Raw genomic sequence first — 20,989 nt, 5'->3', positions numbered from 1 at the left:
GTCTTCTCAACCCTTTTCCAGGGCTCCTCGTGACTCCCAAATCAGGCTTCTCCCGGCTAAAAGCCTGTCTATTCCAATGTCACCCTGGTGCCACCTCTAGGACCACACTTCAGCTCTTCCTTGGACCCCTCTGTGCCCGAAGACCCATGCTGTCCATCAGCAGGTCCCAAGCCAAATGCAGCCACGTTCACGCTCCTCCTTTCCAGCCAGCTCTGCTCCCTGACTGTCGTGGCTGAGTGACCGCAGGGCCTTCCTGGTGTACCATCGTGGACCCCCATCTCTCTCTAGTCCCCAAGTCCTGCCCATTCCCGCTGGGCCAGGTTCTTTCCATCCAGCCTCTTTGCATCTCTTCCTCCACCACCACCGTCATATGATATCTCTTCCTGGACAGAATCACTGGCCCTTCCCCTGTCTCCCTGACTCGTCTTGCATCTCCTTCTGCACACCCTGCACATGTAACCAGCAACTAGTTCTGCAGTCAGCTGTCAGGTCACCACCCAGCCGCTGTCCAGAACCTTCAAGGACTCCCGAGAGCCTATCCAGGTTCAGACTCCATCTCCATTCCCATCTTTGTGCTGCAGTCACTAAGTGCCCCTGCACTCTGGGTTGGCTTTAGCCTGGCATTCAGGGCCTCCCAGGCCTGCTTCCTTCCCACAGTACTGCTGCCAACTTGAGCCACTCCTGACCGCTGGGCCCTTCCCTGCATCAGAAATGTCCTCCCCACCTCATCCACCCCAGTGCTGGAGGGCCAGCTCCAAAGCCATTTCCTTGGGGACTCCTTGGGGCCCTGAGTCCTTGCCTGCAGAGCGCTGCCTGGAAAGGGCAGCAGCGACATCACCCATGGGGGCCTGGACAGCAGAGACGTGGGGAGAAGAAAGTTGAACGTAGCCTTTGGGTACGTGACGCCTGGTGCTGGGGGATCGTTCAGGCTTCAGGGACCACTACTGGAGGCTGCGCTGCAAAGCCAGAGGTGAGCACGAAGCCGTGGCTGAGGCTGGAGGCTGCGTGTGTGGCCCCCAGGGCAGAGGTGCTCATCTGTCCTCAGCAGTGTCCTCAGCATGGGCCTCGGCGGGCTAGATGCCCAGCCAGTCCGAATATGACACTAAGCACCAGCCTGCAGGCACCTCCTGTTTCCCAGGCAGTGGGCAGAAGACCCCTTTCTGCTCCCCCGGGATGGGACAGGCAGGGTACAAGCCACCCCCAACCCTCCCCAGGCTGTGAGTGCCTGCCCTGGTGGCGGAGGTCTGGGCCACCAAGACCCTCCCTCAGGCCCCACCCCGAGGTGGGGGGACGGGGGGAGAGGCTGAAAATGACACAAGAGTCTGACACAGCCAAGGAGTCAGGCACTATTTTTTATAAAAACGCATAGTATCCTTTTTCACTCTTTAAAATCACATTCAAAAATCGGCAGAGGAACGCCCCGGGGAGTGTGGATGGGAGGGGAGGGCCCGCCGACCCAGCCCCAGGGGAGGGCGCGACACCACACGGCAGCGACTGGCACGAGGGGGCATGCTGCGGGCGAGGTGGCGCCCTGGGGGCGGCGGCACTGACGGGACGTGGGGCTGGACCGCAAGGGGCGCGCCGGAGTGGGGAGGGCGGCCCCACGTGCCCCTCGCACTGTGCCATCCGGCCCAGGCCGGCCCCCGACGGTTCTGAGCAGAAGAGGCCCTGCCCAGCCCAGGGGAAGGGGACTCGGGGCCAGGCGAGGCCAGTGTGGCACAGCCCCGAAGGTGCCTTTCTGTGGTCCCTGAGCCTGGGCGCTTGGGTGGGAAGAGGGGGGAGCTGGGATGGGGGCAGCAGCAGCCCCTGCCAATGCCATCCCTCCTGGCCAGGCCCCACTCTGTCCAGGGAAGGTGGGCGGGGAGGCAGCCAGTGACACGGGGGCTCTTCCCGAGAATGGGTGCAGGAGCCGAAGTTACGTGGAAGGCCCTGGGGTCAGCGAGTCCGCAGGCTCCCTTATCTACCGACTGGCTGAAGGGCAGGTCAGTGCAGGCCTGTGTCCCAGTCGACGCAGGAGGGGCCACGGTGGGAGCTTCAAGAAGCCTCCTTGTGCTGCAGCCTCCCCTGGGTGGGGCTGCCGGGCCACTCAGCTGTGCTGTAGGCACAGAGCTGGCGAAGGGGGGGCGGCAGGCCCAACTCCAGGTGACACTGTCCCTGCGGAAGGGTGGGAGGGCGCTGGGGGCTGCTGTTCTCCCTGTGTGGGGGAGACACGGGAGCGGAGGCCCCTGGGGGCAGGGTAAGGTGGCTGGACAGTGGCTGGGTGGGTGGCAGCAGGAGCCAAGGCAAGCGGGCCCCTCCCTGGGGGCTGGGCCAGGCTGGGGCCACAGGAAATCACAATAATTACAAAATAAAACCTTTTCCGCTTGGCGGGAAAACAAATAATAAAAATTCAACAAAATAAATTAGAGGTTTATAAAAGGCGGGCGGGCAGGAGGGTGGCCGGGCGAGCGGGCGGCAGGTCAGAGGCCGTTGGCGCTGCCGCGCTGTATCAGTGGCACCTTGCTCAGCTCCACGACGGGCGAGCGGGGCTTGTTCTTCATCTTGGGCACCCGCTGCACCAGCTGCTGGGCCTCGCGGTAGGCGTCGCGCAGCTCCTTCTTCCACTGTACCAGCTCTGGGTCACTCTGCGCGCACACTGGCTGTTAGGCGGGGCCCCGACCCTTCTGGCCCCGCCCCAGTCATTCTGGCCCCGCCCTGTCCGACCCCGCCCCAGTCATTCTGGCTCCGCCCCGGCCCCATCCCGGCCCCACCCCGGGTCCCCACTCACGTCGCACTGCAGGACAAACTGCTTGCCGCCTCGGATCTTGAGGAGGAGGCACTTTCGCTCCTTGATCTGCGTCTCCTCCACCGACTGGATCTCCTCCATGGTCAGCAGGCTCTGCTGCAGGGCGGGGAGTGGGCGGTGAGGGCCTGGGACCGGCCCGCCCATCCCAGGGGTTCCCGGGCCCCGGGCTGCTCCTTACCGGGGCCTCGCCCTCGCCCCGCCATTCGAGCCGGTTGGGGAACAGGTAGAAGTACCGCCGCTGCCACTGGGTCAGGAAGGGGTTGCCCATCTTGGACATATAGCCATGCATGATGCAGTCCTTGCCCAGGGCGTAGTCTGGCGTGAGAGAGCAAGAGAGGGGCACTCAGCTGGCTGCCCGACCCGGGTCTGAGTCCTGGATCAGCTGCTCTTTGGCAGGGACCCCGGCTGACACCCGAGCCTGCTTCCCATCTCTAGAGCGGGCAGTGGGCGCCCACGGCAGCTGCTGACCCTCACCTTCCTCGTGGCCCAACTGCTTGTTTTTGGTTTTCTTGCGGGCCTCCAGCCGGTCCGTCTCGGCGTTGATGGTGTCAAAGACAGTCTCTGCGACCTCCTGCTGCCACCGCTCCGAGATGGTCAGGGGGAAGTTGCGGTAGAGCTCCTGGTCACTGTCCAGTAGCTTCACCAAGAGGGTGGAGAAGGGACGGCTCTCAGCCACAGGCCAGCCCGGCCGCAGGGCCCGGGACATGGTGGTCTGGTCCAATGGCCACCCCCGGGGACGTGTGGGAAGCAGGAGCCCGAGGCCCACCAGGCAGATGGGGCTGACATGGGGATCTCACTGGGCCAGAGGACGGAGGACACTGCCAGCCGTGCTCAGGGCTGGAGGCCAGGCCAGGCCCCATACCTTGATTCCTTTTGTGTCCTCCTCATCAAAGGAGCCAATGTCGAAGGCGTCGGCTGCATTCACCTCCCCTCGTGGGGGGATCAGTGGGGGAGGGTACTGCAGTGGAACAGGGGCTAGGCATCAGGACCGAGCAGGGCCTCCCGAGCACCCCACCCGGCCCCGGCTCTGGGCTGTTACCTTTTGCAAGAAGACCATCTGCCAGTCCAGGGAACAGAAGAAGGGGCTCTCCTTCACCTCCTGGGCCCTGTGGGAAGAGTGCGTCACTGGGGCGTGGCACCACCCAGGTTGGGGGCCGAGGTCGGGGCTGTGGGACAGGCGGCCTAGGTTTAACTGCTGGTTTAGCCACACTCTGGCTCTGCAACCTTGGGCAAGTTCCTTAAACCTCAGCCTGTTTTCTCATCTTTCAAATGGGGAGAACAGCAGTTTCCACGGCATAGGGCTGTGGTGAGTTTAATACTGGGAATCTTGCAACATCACGCCCAGTGCTTAGTAAATGTTTAATAAACATAAAAAGCTGCTGTCATCATCATTAGCAACATCATCTTTGTCCGGTCTGTGCCCACCCCCAGCAGCTGTATGGCAGGCACTCTCCACTTGGGAACACTGGGCAGGGCTGCCCTGGCCCCAACTTGTGAACTCTGCCAAGTAGGCTGGGACCACAGATTGGGGGGGCTCCAGTGACAGGACACAGCCTCAGAAGAACACAGGCAGAGGCTCAGGCAGGCTGCCCCAGCAACCCCTGCAGACGCCTAGACACCACAGTGTGGACATCACCCAGCAGGGCGGGAAGGCCTGGGGTAATGGCCGGGGTCCCGGGCACTCACCCTCGGCCCAGGCAGCCTAGCCTCCGATTGACATCCCTCTGCAGCAGCCCCTCCAGCAAGGAGCGGAGCTCAGGGGAGAAGGAGTCGGGCAGCTCCACAGCCTGCAGGGAGGAGGGGACGTTGGCAGGGGCCCACTCTGGCCCCCAGCACAGCTCTGGGCCTCCTGGGGCTGCAGGAGGCGGGTCCAGGGGGCCAGCGGGTCCAGGCCCCCGGCAGAGAGCTTCCGGATGCCCCTAGCAGGCATGTCTGCTCTGACAGCATGGGGAAGGGAAAGCATACGGGGCCAGAGGGTGGGCTGCTGGCGGCCAAGACCCTGATGCCCACAGGAGACCCCAGCCGCACTATGGCCCCTCATGAGCTCCACCCAGCCTCCCCGGTTTGGGACCCTCCACGCACCATTGTTAATGTCATTCTGTCGATCTCATGCTTGTCTTTGGTCTTGTGCTGCCGGAAAGGGCTATGCCTGGGCAAAAAAGCCAAAGTCCAAGGTTAGAGAATGGGAATGTGCAAACTGAGGCAGGCTGCATGAGTGCCTGCTAAGTCACTTCAGTCGTGTCTGACCGCGCAACCCTGTAGACTGTAGCCCGCCAGGCTCCTCTGTCCTTGGGGATTCTCCAGGCAAGAATACTGGGGTGGGTTGCAAAGAGTCCGACATGACTGAGCGACTGAACTGAACTGAACTTGCCATGCCCTCCTCCAGGGGATCCTCCTGATCCAGGAATCGAACCCACAACTCTTTTATCTCCTGCACTGACAGGCGGGTTCTCTACCACTAGTGCCACCTGGGAAGCCCATGAATGATCCTTACCAAAGTCAGGGATGGTGCCACCCCTGACAACCTGGCAGCAGGGGCCCCCCACCCCAGCCCTGGGGGAAAGCCTGTTTCTGTCCTGTGCACCCGCCCTGGGACGGCCTGCTCACCCTCGCAGCAGTTTGAAGAGCATGCAGCCCAGGGAAAACCAGTCAGCACTGCTGTCGTAGGCCACACCCTTCTGTAGAACCTCGGGAGCCATGTACCCGTGGGTGCCCCTGGCGGAGGAAGGAGGCCATAAGCGGGTCGGTCGGAGGGTGCGGGAAGGGGGCGTGGGGCTGGGGCACTCACACACTGGCGTGAGGCTTCTTCTTGGAGAAGTCACAGGCCAGGCCCAGGTCTGAGATGCGCACGTGGCCGTGCTCGTCCAGCAGGATGTTGGCCGGCTGTGGAGGAGGCTCAGTGAGCAGCTCAGGACAGGACCCGGCCAGGCAAGACACCAGCCGGGTGGCTGTCTAGAGGTAAGGGTGTCCAGAGACAGGGGCCTGGGTCGGGGGCGTGGGGGTGGCGGAGGGGAGGAGCCAGGCCGGGAAGAGGGCGGGGCACGAAAGGGGAGGAGCCCGGCCGGGAAGAGGGCGGGGCCATGGCTGGAGGACGGCGGGGCGGCGCCTCACCTTCAGGTCCCGGTAGACCACGAAGCGGTTGTGCATGTGCTCCAGGCCCAGGATGATCTCCGCGGCGTAGAAGCGCATGTCGGCCTCGGAGAAGACCCCGTGCTGGGACAGGTGGTAGTGCAGGTCCCCGCCTGAAGGAGGCAGCCCGCAAGGGGGGCGCTCAGCTCCCACCCCGGTCCCCAGCCCCGAGGTCCACCTGGGGCCAGGCTAGGCACTCACCGTTCATGAGATCCAGGATGAAGCTGAGCTTGTCTGGCGTGTGGAAGGCGTATGACATGCAGACGATGAACGGGCAGTCCTAGGAGGGGGTGGAAGAGGAGGTCAGCGCAGGCTGCACTGGGTTTGGAGCCGGGGGCTGAGGCGAGGCGGGCTGCCGCTCACCCCAGTGCTGACGAGCGACAGCATGATGCGCTCGTTCAGGGCCAGGGTCTCCCCTTGCTTCATCTTGATGCGCTTCTTGTCCAGACACTTCATGGCGTACCTGGGGGAGAGGGGCCGGTCCCTCAGTCAGTCTGCTGGCACCTGCAGTGCAGGGCCCCAGGGGTGCACAGTGGGGTGTGGCTGGTTCTCAGGGCATGCCCCGGGGGGCCCTCCTCCCCCTCAGGCATCCCACCCAAGGCAGCGGACCCGGCGCTCACATCTTGCCCGTGTCGGCTTTCCGGCAGCCGTAGACCTCACCAAAACCACCTCGCCCGATGATGCGGTGCACGCTGAAGTCATTCATGGTCAGCTGCGGGGGTGGCAGGCAGGGGAGTCACCACAGGCTGCCCGGGCCCCACCCTGGGAGCAGCAGGGTGTTCCCCCAAGGCTCCTGACCCAGGGCCACCCTTCCCAGGTGCCACCCTGCCTGGAGCCATCCACACTGGGGTCCCAGCACCAAGTCCACAGCTGCCCCTGGGGGTTGAATGTAGACTCCCCCAGCCGCCCAGGGCCCTGGGGAGGAGCAACAGGGAGACGATTCTGCACGACCACCCAGCCCACTCACGTGGATGTTGAGCTCCACATTCTTCCACTGGCAAAATCGTGTGAATTTATCACTGCAAGAGAAGAACCCAAGCTCAACTAAGCCTTAGAAAGTGAGTGAAATTGATGCTGGGGGCAAGCTGGCCTCACCCACTGCTATCGCCTGGGCTCCCAAACCTCAGGGTCCTCTTCCGGGCCTGCCAGGAAGAATGCCAACACAGGCTGCCCCCACCTGCCTCCCGGCAATACCAGCATTGTTATCAGTCTTTGGGTTTCTGCTTGGATCAGATAAACTTAGAGGTGAGATCTTCCCATCTGACCCCGACTTCCTGCTACCGCATCCACAACAAGGCTCATCTCATTTCCCTCCTTGCATACGTCCAGTGATACACCACTCTCTCCCAGTGAAGCCCCTACGAGATGGCAGGGCAGCTGGGGCACATCAAGGAACATGCCCCAGGCTGGCTCTGGCCATGAAGGCCACGGGGGCAGAGGGATGGGCAGTGTGTCCTCGTGCCCATCCTTACCACCAGCCTGATACTTCTCATCCCCAGTGGGCCCAGCAAGGGGCTAGACAGTCGATAGGAAGAAAGACACATGGGTGGTCCCTCGCTCCCTTTAGACAGGGACGGGTTTTGAGGTGCCTAGTGCTGAGAAGGGCGGGGCGGGTGGGGGAGGTGGTGACCTCTCAGGAGTCCCCGCGCTGGGGTGTAGACAGGCCCAGGTGCACACACGCTGGGCACTGAAGCAGGCCGGCGGCTCTCCTCCAGGACATCCGCACCCCTTCTCAGAGCACCCCTTCTGCTCCTGCACGTGCCCCGCTCTCACCTCTCGATGAATTTCTGGAACACGTCTCCTCGAAGGTTCTGGCAAATTTCTTCAATATATGGCTGAAGGAGGGAGTGGGAGGTGGGTGACTGAGCCATAGCGAGAGCCAGCCAGGCTCCAGGACTATGCCGCCCACGGGGACCCTCGCTGGGCTGGGCGGGAGTGGGGACAAGCCCAGCACACACCTGGAAGAGATCTGGAGGCACCTGCTTCTTCACCAGATGGCCCTGGACATGCTCGATGGCACTCTTCGAGAAGGGCTGGGGAAGGAGGGAGAGGCGAGTGACTTCTCCACGGGGCCGGCCCTCCCATCCCCACGCCCAGGCCGGCACATGGGCCCCGGGCACTCACATGTGAACAGGCCAGCAGCTCCTTCATGATGTACGTGTCGAAGATCTCTCGGCTGCAGGCCAGGCGCTCCTCCTCTGTTTCCAGCTTCTCATATTTCTTGATCTAGAGGACAAGATCCCCACAGGTGAGCCCTGGCCCAGCGGGGCGCGGGACTGTCTTACAGGTTCAATGAAAGCAGCCCAAGCCCCTCCCTTTCCCCACACGCAGCAGGGCCAGGCCAGCCCGGCCTCACCTCCTCATAGAACTCCACCAAGGGCTTGGCCTCCTCCAGGTGCTTCAGGCAGAAGTCTCGGAAGAGCAGGTACCCTGAAAGCAAGTGGTTTGCATCGGGCTGAGTCACAGCCCCACAGAGGCCGTCCCATCACGGTGGGGGGTGTGGGCTTGGGGCTTCCTGGGCAGAACTGGCCAAGGAGGTGGCAGACGTGGTCCCTGCCCTGGACGGAGGCTGGGCAAGGTGGCCTCGGAGGTCACCACCAACCGAAGAGTCTCAGATTCAGGGTCGGGGCGCCCGAGTTCCCACCCCTCTCAGAATCTGCTTCTTCTGATGGTGGCTGAAAAGAGGCAGGCGCCCTGGTGAGGCAGAGTGTGGGGCTGACTCTGGCACCTGGGCCCCCTGCCCTCTCAATGCAATCTGGGGCCTGCTTCTCCCTCAGGAGGGGGACACACCCAGCAGGCAGCTGGGCCGCGTCGGTGCAGTGAGATCTGCCTGGGCCAGGCCAGGGCTGCTGCGTGGGGGCTGGGGGTGCCCTGTCCTTGGACCTCCATCATCAGACTGGCTCTCACAGCTGCCACTCCCAACAGGTGGACGGGGCGGCAGGTGCAGTGGGGGAAACCGAGACTCAGGGAGACCTGTCGGGCAGGTGGAAGCCCCGGCAGCCTGAGGGGAACTCAGGGCTCTCCTGCCCAACGGTAGGTCCTGGAAAGGACAAGGCAGAGGCTGTGTGCAGAGGGCTCCAAAACGTACGGCCTCTGGGGACGGCACGGGGTGAGAAGGGCTGCAGGAAGGGCAGGCAGGAGACCCTGGAGGACGCGGGCCAGGGGCTGGGCCCCAGAGCAGCCCTTGGAGGGCCAGCAGGAGGAAGGGTGGTCCTGACTCCCTCGAGCCTGACATGGGTGCCCAGGCTCAAGCTGGGTGGCTTCGCACACCTCTGGGGGCCCTGCCCCCTCTGCCAGAGCTCTCGGCCACGGCTTCTGGTAAGGGCAAATGGGCCTTTCAACAGTGGACCTTGAGGAACTCGAGCCCCGGGCTTCCCAGCAGGCAAGGGGCTTTTCATTGCCACCACCGCACCTGGGCCTCCAACAGCCTTGCACAGTGGGGCTCCAGGATGCTAGCTCTCAGCGAGGCTCAGAGAGGGGCAGCGTGTGCCCAAGCTCACACAGCGCAGGCAGGGGACCCACGCTGCAGGCCTCCTTGACACAGACTCCCTAGGCCTGACCTCCGGGCCAGGCCACTCCCATTTCAGAGCCGAGGTCCCTTCTCCGGGAAGGGCCGAGTCAGAGCTGCGGGCGCCCGGGCCTGCTTCCCAGCGCCCCGCCTCGCCCTCCCGCGGGCGCCCGCCCCTAGGCCTGCCGGCGCAGGTTGCTCACAAGCCGGCCGTGGGGGCGGGGGCGACCGCAGCGCCGGCGCCACAGGAAGGGCCCCGCCCCTTCCTGTCAGTTCCACCAGCGGCCCCGGCAGCTGTGCGGGCCAAGGGGAAGCTGCAACTCTTGAAAACAAAAACCCCAAAGGAGGAACTTCCCTGGCGGTCCTGGAAGACTGCTGGGCCCCCACCCCGCTTCAGGGGCCTCCCGGGGCCACGGCCAGGGGCTGGGAGACGCTGGGTCCCGGCCCTGCCGCTAGCAGCGGGGCTCGCTGGCTGCCCTGTGCTTCCCCCGCGGTGGACGGGAGGTCTCTTGGCAGAGAGGGGGCACACAGCCCGGTCAGCTGGGGGGGCATACAAAGGCGACCCCGGGGTCCTCCTGCCCCCACCCCCTGGCCTGGCAGCCGGACTGGGAGGTGGGGCGGATGCCCTGGGGTTGGCAGAACCCCCGCCACACTCACCCAGCTTCTGGGAGAAGATCTTCTCGAAGGTCACCTCGCCCCGGTCCTCCAGGTACTTCTGCATGACGCTGCGGATGCTGGAAGACAGGGCGGGTGGTGGTGACCCAGAGTCCCCATGGCTCCCACCAGGCCTGCTGGCCCCGCTCCCCTGGAGGGGGGCTGCATCTGCCCCTGGAACCTGGAGTGGAAGGCTCTGCCAGTGGGCGTCATGCTCTCTTCCAGCAAGGCAGCCACCCCGTCAGGCCTGACGTGGGTCACACCAGTGGGACCTGAGGAAGCCTGTCTGCCCACCAAAGCTCCGTCTTCCAAAGCTAGGGTGACCAGCAGGTGGCTGCTCAGAAGTCTGGTCCCAGCCCTTCCTTGTGCTGGCTTCAGGGAGCTGGCGGAACCTCAGAAGCCAGGCCTCACCCATCAGCAGATGACAGATCATGGAAATACGGCCCATCCTCACAATGGGATACCACTTGGCCATGAAACGGAGTGAAAGGCTGGTACATGTGTGCCCCACAGTACGGACCAACCTGCGAGTGTTCCACCAAGTAACAGTCACCAAAGCCCACACATTATATGATTCCATTTATACCACAAGTCCAGAAGGGGCAGATCTACAGAAAGCAGATGAGTGAGTGTCAAAGCTGGAGAAGAAAAGAGGAATAACTTCTAATGGGCCGGGATTTCTTTATAAGGTGATGGGAATGTTCTGGAATTAGACAGTGACGAGGGCTGCATGACACAGTAAATGTAGTGAAATCCACTGACTTTAGCACTTCAACATGATGAATTTTCTGTCATGTGAATTATATTTCAATATTGGGGGAAGAAAAAAAGTCAAGCCTCAGCTCCCTTGCCCCTAATACCTAAAGTAGGACCCCTGGCCCTGAGCTGCCTCCAGGGCAGCGGAGGAGCGGGGGCTGCCCCCGTGACTGCGGAAGCCCAGGTCATCACACTCCCCGCCCCCGGTTCTCTCACCCCCAACACCGAGTGCTCTGGGAAACTCACACCTGGCCAGGTTTCATGCCTCAGTGGCAGCTTGGTCTCCCCTCCTCTCCTTTCCTGGGCCACCTGCAGTGCTGCCCAGCCACCGGCTGCGGTCCCACCTGGCTCTCGAGATGCTCACAGGGCCTCAGGATGTGGGGGGGCCGCCAGCAGGTCACGGGTGAAAAGGATGCTGTGTGCCCACCTCTCCATATCCCTGCCTGCCTCGCGGAGCCCAGCACAGGGCCCTGCTGCCCACCACCTGCTAGAAGGCGCCATGCAGCCCTGCCCCCCGGGGAGGCCCGCCCAGGGCACCAGTCCTGCGTCTGCGATTCCGTGACATTAGAAAGCATGAGGCGAACTGCGTGGGGCCCAGTCGGCTGGAGGAGACTCAGGCAGGAAAGAACGTTCTGGGCCACTGGAGAGGTCACGTGGAGGAGGTGGAACCTCACTGGGTTCCTCAAATGCAAACAGGATGTCGACAGGTGGCGAAGCCCAGGGTGGGTGGTGGACGTGGGGACAGGCACGGGAGGCCTGGCCGGGAAGAGCCACTGGGCAGGGAGGAGGCTCGACAGACCACACTTGGGAAGCTCGGTTGGGTGGCGGGTGAGTGGACGAGCTCTGTTGGCGGCAACATGGGGGGAAGCCCAGGTATCTGATGACGCGGGGCCAGGAAGGAGGGTTGAAACAAAGTGGGGTAGGGACAGGCTAGGGGTAGATGGACAGACGGACAGAACTGACAAGGCCAGTGGGGCTTTTGAGGCCCCATCAGAGAGGGGGCCTGAGGACAGAAGGCCAGTGCAACCAGCAGACCTTGCCCAGCCCCTAGCCCTAACCTAGGTTCACAGGTGGGGTGACTCCTGCCCTTTCCTTCTGAGGGGGTTGGGGTGGAGGTCCAGCCCTGAGCTGGCCAGGCCCTTGCCTGCACTTGAGCCACACGAGGCAGCGCGGGCACACACAGAACCACTGTGGGCACAGGCCTGGAGCGTGACCCCAGGAGCTCGGAGACCCCGTGACCCTCCCTGAGAACTGTCTCTAACAGGAGAGTGGGGTGCCGCTGACCCAGACGGCCCTCCTGTGTCCCCATCCTGTGACGGCAGCCGACAAGAGCCCCAGCTGAGGGCCAGGGGCCCGGTGGCCCTGAGCTGCCACTTCAGAGCCAGTTCCGTCCCGGAAAGCGAGGACGCCCCCCATGGCCGTGGGGACTCCAAGGCTGGGCAGTGGCCCTGAGCCAGGCGGCACACCCTCCCTCCTGGGGCCACATACCCACTCACAGTCACCACCAGCCTCTGCCAAGGGCACGGCTCCCTGGTCCTGAGGGAATTTCAGGGACTCTGGAGGCAAGACCCGACTCCAAGGCCCCTCAAGCACTTAACACACATCAGGAGTTTAAAAATCTGTGATACTGAGCAAGATCCAGCCCCCGCCCCAGGCCTGCAGACTAGACAGGAGCCCAGGGAGGCTGTGGGCCGCAGTGTGTGCCCATCCCTTCGGGCCCGCAGCCTGGCAGAGGGCAGCTCAGGGCCTCTCGTTTGGACGGGCACACAGGCTGGGTGGTGTGCTGGGCCGAGTACAGCAGAGAGGCTCAGCAGATCCACAAGACCAGGCAGCCAGGAGGTACGGGTGTGTGGCTCCGGGGACCCCACAAGGGCCAGATTTGTCCTGGCAGGCAGACAGGAGGGCTGGGCCCTCAACCACTCTGCGGTTCGGCTCTTGGGTCTCTGTGTCCACATCCCATTCCTGGGTTTCAGGACCTCTTGGCCTATGGAAGGGGGATGGTAACGAGCAAGAAAGAAAAAAGAAGTATCACAGAATGTTGATCCTCCACGGAGGGGGACGGTCAGAGGGGTGGTCAGGGGAATATCCAGAGACAGGTAGGTGTGGGTGACAGGCAGAGCGACACCAGCCTGTCAGATGACCCCACAGGGCAGCTGGGTGTGGCCCCTGCAACAGTCACAGGGAAGCTCCTCCCCGCCCCCCCAGCCCCACCCCCCAGGAACCAGCAGGACTGGCCCAGGCTCAGCAAAGGTGGCACACGATGGGAATGCCCAGCGGGGAGCAGGGCCTCCACTTCCCTCTGCAGGGCCCCGTAGGCTGGACACACCAAAGCCAGGGAAACAGGCTCTCCAAGGGCCTGCCCAAGAGCCAGCGGAGCCAGCAGCTCTTCTCTGGGCACCGCGCCGGGCACAGGCCTTTTCCTCCCTCCCAGGGGCTCTGCCCGCTGCCGGCTGGGCCCCGGGCGCAGCAAGCTAGACCCCGCCTCCCTCGGAAGACCGCACGGAGTGGATGGCCACAGCATTCTTCCCAGCCCGCAGCACTTCACTTTCTTCCTTAAAAAGAAAAAAATGTTTTCTAAATAAAATAAACAACCCCCCCACCCCAACCCGAATCAAACACGAGGTCAACCTCGGCAGTCCTTGAAGGGGAGGCCTCCAGGCGGCAACGTTAGGGTTTCCTGTCTGTTCCCACGGGGCAGGGGCCCAGGGAACTGGCAGGTTAGGAAAGCGTGTCGTGAGGGACACTCCTGCCAGGGTGGCAAGTACAGGCTGGCACGGGAGGCGGTCGCAGCCTCCCGGGCTGGGTCACCTTTGTCTCCTACCCCCGCGCCCTGACACTGGTGGAGTCTGAGTGGCGATGGGCCCACAGCAGCATTCCTGACCCCACCCAGGTCAATGACTCTGATATCCAGGAGCGTGCGGCCCCCAGATGGACATCGGGCTGTCTCGGGAGCCCCATGCCTGCATCGTTCCTCTGTCCCTGCCCCCGAAGGACCCTCTGGCTCCCAGCCTCTCGGGGGAAGGGGCTCGGCCGACCTGATTCCCGCAGTTGCCTGGTGTCCAGGCTTGGGCTCCAAATGGCTCTTCCCTCCTCCCTCCCAGAGGCCAGGCCAAGTTACAGACTTTAAATGTCCAGCTTCCCCATTGTAAAATGAGGATGTCAACAAACGCTGAATCGCCAACACTGAGCTGACCGCTGAGAAAGGCGGAGAGGACACGGCGATAGAAGAACGCAGCCTGTCGTGTTGGGCTGCCTTCTTCTGGAGGGAGCCCCCCTTCTAGAATCTGATCACACCTGCCATGTCCTCAGAGAGGGGGGCTATGACTGGACCCTTCCCCAGGGCAGGGCCCGTGAGCATCTCCCCGAGCCCGAAGGGCTGGAACTCCACTCTGCTCACAGACCGGCCTGGGGGGCCCCGTGGGCAGAGTCCAGTACCTGCCCTGCCAGGAGCAAAGGCCCCCCGGTGAGAGCTGCCTGGCGGCTGGGGAGACAGCACTTCCGGCCTGCCACCCCAGCGAGGGCTGGGGTGATGGGGCGGCAGGGGGAAGGCTGAGGGGGAGAGCTTCCGGCACCTCCTGGCGCCACGTGGTTCAAGAGGAAAGCTAAGTCCCTGGCTCTGTGGCACGGTGGCCTCCAAGATACACCCACTCAGGGTCAGAGGCTGCAGCCTGTGTGGATGGGGTGGGACCTCAGGGTTGAGAGCAAACACGCTCATCTTGATGGTGAGGAAATCGAGGCCAGAAGACGCTGAGAAGCAGCACACCCTGAGTCCCAACCTAGCCAGTGGCAAGAAAATCTCCAGCCCCCCCCCCTCCCCCCCCAAGAAAGGGCCTCTTTGGGAGAGCTGGGTGCAGGGTCCCAGGGGACCCCGGACTTGTATCCTGGCTGTGGGTGCCGATCAGGCTGGGGCAGCCCCAGCTGGCACGTGGCAGGGCCAGGGGCCGTGGTTCCTGTGCTCCTGGGTGACAACGTGCTAGAGCCACGGTGCAAGCTGGCCCGGGGGCTCTGCACTTGGGGGCAGCCACGCCAGGAAGCGACACGCTCTGGGAGAGACCGCTGGCAAGCCAGCAGACCAGAGGCTGTCACCACGGCACTCCTCTGGGGCATTTCCAGGAAACCTGGCACCACGGTGCCAAGAGGTATGAGGAAGTCCTCAGGGGCTTCTGATGAGTATTTCTCAATGACTCTCCTCGGGGCTGACAACATCCTCAGAGCTCGAGGAAGGACCACATACCAAATGGGAAAGAACGACCGAATCGGCCAGCTCTGGAGCAAGTCCGGGGCGGGGAAGAGAAGTGACACCTCGGGGCACCGCACCCATAAGCCCACCGAGGCATGGCAGCGACAAAGTGACGGCTTGCGGGAAAAGACACTCCAGTGGCCTTGTCGCAGCCTGCCGCTCACTGCTCTTGTCCCGTGAGAACAAACCTGGAACAACTTCCAGGGCTCCCTGCCCTGCACTCCCAGGAAGAGAACTATCCGGAACCCCAAACCCAGAATGGCCTCCCTGCTCAGAGAACAGAGCAGCAGACACGTCAGCAACAGAAAACCCACTTCGGAAACCCTGCTCTTCAGCCAGTCAAGACACTACCCTGCCTGTTAACAGCGATGCAGAGGGCAGGTTACTGTCTTAGAAAAGTCTGCAGCCAAGCACCTCCTTTTTTAGTATCTTCTGTTTGAAACAGATGAAGGATGACTTGGGTATAACTCTGTCTTCTGTGATCAGCAGAGGACATTGGTCCCTTGGGGCCACAGGGAAAAAAGAAGGGCAGGTGTGGGACTTCCCCGGTGGCCCAGCGGTTGAGATTCTGTGCTCTCAATGCAGGGGGGCCCGGGTTTGATCCCTGGTCAAGGAACTAGATCCCACATGCAGCCACAAAGATTCCTTATGTGCCTACTAAGACCCGGTGCAGCCAAAAGAAAAAATAATAAGGGCAGGTGTGATGGAGGCTGTGTTCTTCAAAGGCTCTCCAGTCCTCGTGGCTTCTGCTGTCTGTTCCAAGGCAGGAACATAATATCCTGGAGGCTCCAGCTGTGTGCACAGAGCCCGGCCCCTCTGCACAGCCTCCCCAGGTGCCCGCGGCGGGCAGGAAACGCCGCCCCAGACTGTGCCTACACCTGACGTCACCGGGAGTTTACTACTAAGGACTGATCGTGCATTAATAGGGCATGTTATTCCTGGCTTGACAGAGCCCAGATTCCCCAGCACGGATTCCAACCTGTCAAGCTCACGCTCCCTTCGAATCCATTTACTGAGAGAACGGCGGGCGGGCGAGCAACTTAATGGCAAAAATTCGAAACCCCATGATCTGGAAAGGAGAACAGATGGGGAAAGAGGTCCTGGAGACCCACTCCTGGGGAGAGCGGGGGGTGGGGGGGAGCTTCGAAGACCCGGAGGGGATGAGTGCCCTAAAAGATAATCTTGTTTTCGGAGGCGGGGGACGGCAGGACGCAGAGGGATAGGGTGGGAAAATGCTGCTACTGGAGCGGAACGTTCTGGGTAAGGGATAAAAGCCAGCAGGGTTTCTGCTGGTGATGGAGAAGCGGAGGGAGGAGGAAGCAAGAAAACCACCGCCTGTGCTTCTTCCCTCCGCAGACCAAGGGCAGGAAGTCCTGGGAGCAAAGAGTTAACAGGAACGAAGAAGCAGCGGGTCTGGGAGACAGGGAAGCCAGAAAAGGGCAGGAAGGAGGAAATTCATGGAGGGGGGAGGGACCAGGAAAGAAAGAGGCGAGAGAAGCACCCGGCTGCAAGAGGCACCCGGTTCTGACATCTGCCACTGGGGCTGCCGCAGTCACCAGGGAGGGCTGGGCATCTCCCGGGACCGCCCAGGCCGGACTCCCCCGCCAGGAGCCCAGAGATTAATTACACGAGGCCTCCGTGGTCATATTAAGCAAACGACGATCATTATGGTACCGTGGCTGCTGCTGGGAAAGACAGACAGCAGCTTCTCCGGAGAGCGGCATTGACCACAGACCCCGAGAGCCGAAGGAGCACGGCGGGGTGTGTGTGTGGCGGGGGGTCCATCCATCAAGGGCAGCCCCCTCGTTGGACCGAGGTGGAAACTGAGGCAGGCTTGGCCAGGATAAGGGGTGTCCCTAGGGCCCAGGTGAGCTGGCACTGCAGCGGGATTGCAAGCCAGGTCTCCAGACTCCTGCCACACAGCTGCCTCCCTCTGCCAGAGGGCCAGAAATGAGTCTGTCTCCTTTGGATTCTATAGAGTGACAGAAGGGGAGGCCCCTGTGCCAACTCGAAGTGGCCCTGTGCCCAAGAGCTCCTGTTCCCCAGCCCCGAGAAGTCAGAGCTGTGAGCCAGCCCAGCTCCCAGCCAAGCCACAACCCAGGCACCAGCCGCAGGGAGGCTGCCAAGATGGACCACCCCAAGGTGGGAACGGCTCCAAATGGCACCTTGTCCTAGGCAAACCGTGGCCCTCCTCCCTGACCCCGATGATGTGGCCGAGGGGAAGATGTGACCCCGGGCGGGGAGGGGGCTGGGCCCTGTGAACCAAGACAGCTGATGGCGTGGGGTCTGCCCTGTGGCTTCCAGGCCACCCTCCCCCCAGACCTATGGCTCCCCGGGCATGGGGGGCCAGCTGGCACACATTCCTCAAGAGGAGGACCAGGGTGAGCGCAGAGGTCCAGAAGGGTGTGTGAAAGACAGGAAGCACAGCGGGGAAAGAGCACCTGGGAGCCCGGAGACCCCAAATTCAAACGCCACTTTGCCAATGTGACCAAGGCTCTTCCCCTCTCCAAGCCTCAGGTGCTTCGACTTGTTAAGTGGGAAAATACCAGCTGCCGTGCCCGTTTCCTACGGTTGTGAAAAGGATAAAACGGGGTACAAAGCACTTTGCAAACTGGCAACTGTAAGATACAGTCATAACAATCTTCAGGGCAATAGGCATCAGACCCAGGGGGTGTGCAGAGCATAAGGCAACAGGCAGCGTCCCCTCCGAGGTGGAAGGTGTGGATTCCGAGGCCCCTGCCCAGCCTCAGCTCACGGCGAGGGCCTCGAGTGCATCGAGTGCACCTCACAGGCGCCGGCCATCCGCCCGAGGTCGTGCCGCCAGGTGGGGGCCCTACCTGAGGACCCCTGGCCCCTGGCTCTCGGCCTCCTGCTGCTCCCCTCAACCTCACAGTCCCCCTACTTTCAGACACCACGTGGTCCTGCTATTTCTCAAGCAACTACTACATGCAAGGCACAGCCTTGCCAACCTCGAGGGGTGGTTTTTTGGATCGGCTGAGATGACAGATGTCAGAAATAAATAAATTATTATGACTTCCACCACTACTCCTTTCAGCGCCATCGATATCAAGGGTGTGACGGGGACAGAAAAAGAGGAACGTCGTCTTTCTCAGGGTTCTAACACCTGCAGAGCCAAGCCGAGGCGGGGCCCCACCGCCAGCAATGCATTCTGGGGCGAGATTACCCAAACGCAGAGAGTTCCAGAAAAAGCCCCGCCTCACGCTTTGCAGAAGTCCAACCTGCTGGAGGGTCTCGAGGCCTCGGCCACCACGGAGAGCCGCTTGTGCGCCCCAGAGGCCAACTCCCCCATTTCCTCCCTCGTGGCTTTGTCATTTCTGAACTCATTTTTGTTCTAACTGTCGCTGCTCCCCGGACAGCCCCGAGCTGGCAGTCAGTCTGGTTCCTGTTTTGAGAAATCTGATTGCAAATGTCTGAGAAAAAAAGGGCCCTAACGGCCTTTGCAAAAAGCAGACCAGTTTTCCTCTCCCCGGCCTGGTGTTCAGTCAATCCGAAACCCAGTGAACGGGCAGGAGAAAGCACTGGAGATGTCGGCACGGTACCACCCCCCGAGGCTGTTTGGGCCCCGCTTCACTCAGGATGCCACAGAGTCACAGCCGTTATTTCACACCGTCCACATTTCACAGATGAGAAAACTGAGGCCCAGAAATGGGAAGGGACTTGCCCAAAGTCACATGATAAGACCAAGACAGCTAGGAAGGGTCCAGGGTCCTGGCTGGCAGGGCATATGGCTCTTTAGGCAGAATGGCCAGACCCAGGCTCAGGTTAGAGTGGTGGACCCAACGTGGATCCACAAGCCAGGAGCCCTGATTCTGGTGGCCCAGCACCGCCCTGGCTTACCTGTGACACTGGGCAGGCCACTCATGTCTGGGCCTTCAGCTTCCCTATCTGATCCACGGAGACAAAACCACACCTGACCGACTGGCCCCCTGGGTTGTTGCGAGGCTCAAGGGATGGGAAAATACTCTCGAATCCATAACATGCTGGACAGGCTCAGCTACTGTCCCTACGCTAGCCACTCCTGCGCCTAAACCCTGAGCAGGTGAAACTTGGGTATCAGGTCAGTTATCTCCCAGAGAGGGGGCAGCTGTGATCCAGCTGCTGCAGGCGTGCTGGGACATCCCCTGGCAAGCAGCACCCCCGGGCTGCACAGGCAGGACTCTCGCCGGAGGCGGAATTCCAGGGGAGAGGGACAGAGCCACGGGGCGCACACCGAACCCTGCGCCCCACCGCTCCCCACCGCTCCCCCAGCCCCCAGAGTACTCTCAATTCCCACCCCAAGCCCGTGACCCGCCGGAAGACCGGGGAAGATCCCCGGAAGACTCATCTGCCCCAAACCTCACGGAAGGGTCCACCCGAGGGGGCCACGGTGGGGGCCGGTGGAACCCCAAAGAGGGTGGTGCTGGGAGTCGGGGCAGCGACAGGATGGACGACACAGTCGGGCCCGGGGAGATGAGCAGGCAGAGGCGGGGGACTCCACGGTGGGAAGCGGGGGACCCTGGGCTATCCAGAGGAGGATGAAAGGGGTGCACGGCGTCCCCGGGGGAGAAGGCAAGAGCGAGGGGGGCTGACGGAGAAGGGGGCCAGGCGGAGTGTGTGAAGCCAAAGGGAGGCAGGCAGAGCCGGCCCGGGGGCAGCGGGCGGGTCGGGGAGCCCGCGCAGCCGGAAAGCCCCCGCGCTGGGGCGCCCCGGGCGTTCAGTGCACAGGGCCGGGGGCGCCGGGGGCCGGGCAGGGCTGCCGGACGCCGGGCGCGGAGTGGGGCTGAGGGGATCGCGGGGCCAGTGCCCGGGCGGCCGGGGCGCGGGGCTGCGGCGCCCGCCTCACCTGGGCTCGGGCAGCAGGATCTTCTTGCTGGCGCGCGCCGCCGGCGTGGCCTTGCTCTTCTCCATGGCCATCAGGTAGCTCACGTCGGCCAGCACCGCCTCCAGGTCCGCCATCTTGGCGGCGGCGGCGGCCTCTCCCGCCGCTCGGCTCCGCTCCGCTCCGCTCGGCGCGCTCGGCCCGGCCCGGCCGCTCCGTCGGCCTCGGGCGCCGCCGCCCGCCCGGCCCCGCTCGGCGCCCGCGGCTCCGCTCGGCGCGGCTCACAGGCGGCGCCGCCCCATGGCGCCGGCTCGGGCCCGGCCCCGGCTCGCTCGGCTCCCGCCGGGACTGCAGTCGGGCCGCCGCCGCCGCCGCCGCCCGCCGCCGCCCGCGCCCCGGAGCCGCCGCCGCCGCCGCCTCCGGCCCCGCCTGCCGCGCACAGCGCCAGCGAGCCCGCGAGGGGCCGGGCGGGCGGGCGGCGGCGCCCCCTGGAGGCCGCGGGGCTGGACCGAGCCTGACCCCCGAGGCCACCCCGGCCTCGACTCTCCGCCCACGGCCCCCACCGACCGTGACCTGTCCCCTGACCTGGGACACGACAGGGACCCTCGCCTGCAGAAGACCCTAGACCCAGACGTTGACCACGACTTGGGGCACAATTCGGCTCCCAGACGCCACGATAGACCACGGCCGGGACCCCACACTGGCATTGCAGAATGTGACCCCAGGGGCCATGACAGACCACTGCCCGGACCCCAGACTTGGCATTGCAGAATGTGACCCCAGGGGCCATGATAGACCACGGCCCGGACCCCACACTGGCATTGCAGAATGTGACTCCAGGGGCCATGATAGACCACGGCCCGGACCCCACACTGGCATTGCAGAATGTGACCCCAGGGGCCACGATAGACCACGGCCAGGACCCCAGGCTTGGCACTGCAGAATGTGTTCCCAGGGACATGGATCTCAGACTTTAGCTATAACCCCTGACCCCTGACCTTGGACACAGTTGGAAACCTGACACCAGACCCGATCACATTCCTGACCCCAGATTCCAAACAGGAGCCTCAGAACTAGACCTTGGACCACCCTGTCCAT

The 20,989-nt window shown here is 63.1% G+C and overlaps 1 protein-coding gene across 1 annotated transcript; it reads right to left on the bottom strand.

Moving 5' to 3' along the window:
- Positions 1–1,339: 1,339 nt before the first annotated feature.
- GRK2 (G protein-coupled receptor kinase 2) lies at positions 1,340–20,278 on the bottom strand. Its single transcript, XM_065937877.1, has 22 exons — positions 19,916–20,278; positions 10,080–10,156; positions 8,271–8,344; positions 8,039–8,140; positions 7,873–7,947; positions 7,688–7,749; positions 6,882–6,933; positions 6,535–6,626; positions 6,278–6,377; positions 6,116–6,194; positions 5,897–6,027; positions 5,574–5,668; positions 5,393–5,500; positions 4,868–4,934; positions 4,472–4,572; positions 3,825–3,891; positions 3,648–3,743; positions 3,260–3,422; positions 2,964–3,100; positions 2,768–2,881; positions 2,499–2,624; positions 1,340–2,154 (listed from the first exon to the last, which is right to left on the bottom strand). Exons 1-22 carry the CDS (start codon positions 20,026–20,028, stop codon positions 2,035–2,037), a joined length of 2,151 nt encoding a protein of 716 aa, XP_065793949.1. The 5' UTR covers positions 20,029–20,278; the 3' UTR covers positions 1,340–2,034.
- Between the last annotated feature and the right edge of the window lie 711 nt (positions 20,279–20,989).

Source organism: Muntiacus reevesi, chromosome 5 (genome assembly GCF_963930625.1).
Source record: "Muntiacus reevesi chromosome 5, mMunRee1.1, whole genome shotgun sequence".
NCBI lineage: Eukaryota > Metazoa > Chordata > Mammalia > Artiodactyla > Cervidae > Muntiacus > Muntiacus reevesi.
Note: the sequence above shows the minus strand (reverse complement) of the source record. Positions and strands in the feature narration are given on the sequence as shown.

What these genes read in the sequence shown, in the direction of transcription:
- GRK2 (XM_065937877.1), bottom strand. Translation starts at nt 20,028, where the DNA reads ATGGCGGACCTGGAGGCGGTGCTGGCCGACGTGAGCTACCTGATGGCC. An exon ending in ATCCTGCTGCCCGAGCCCAG is followed by an intron (nt 10,157 to 19,915) that starts GTGAGGCGGGCG and finishes CCTGTCTTCCAG; the next exon opens with CATCCGCAGCGTCATGCAGA. An exon ending in TTCCAGAAATTCATCGAGAG is followed by an intron (nt 6,934 to 7,687) that starts GTGAGAGCGGGG and finishes CTTCTCTTGCAG; the next exon opens with TGATAAATTCACACGATTTT.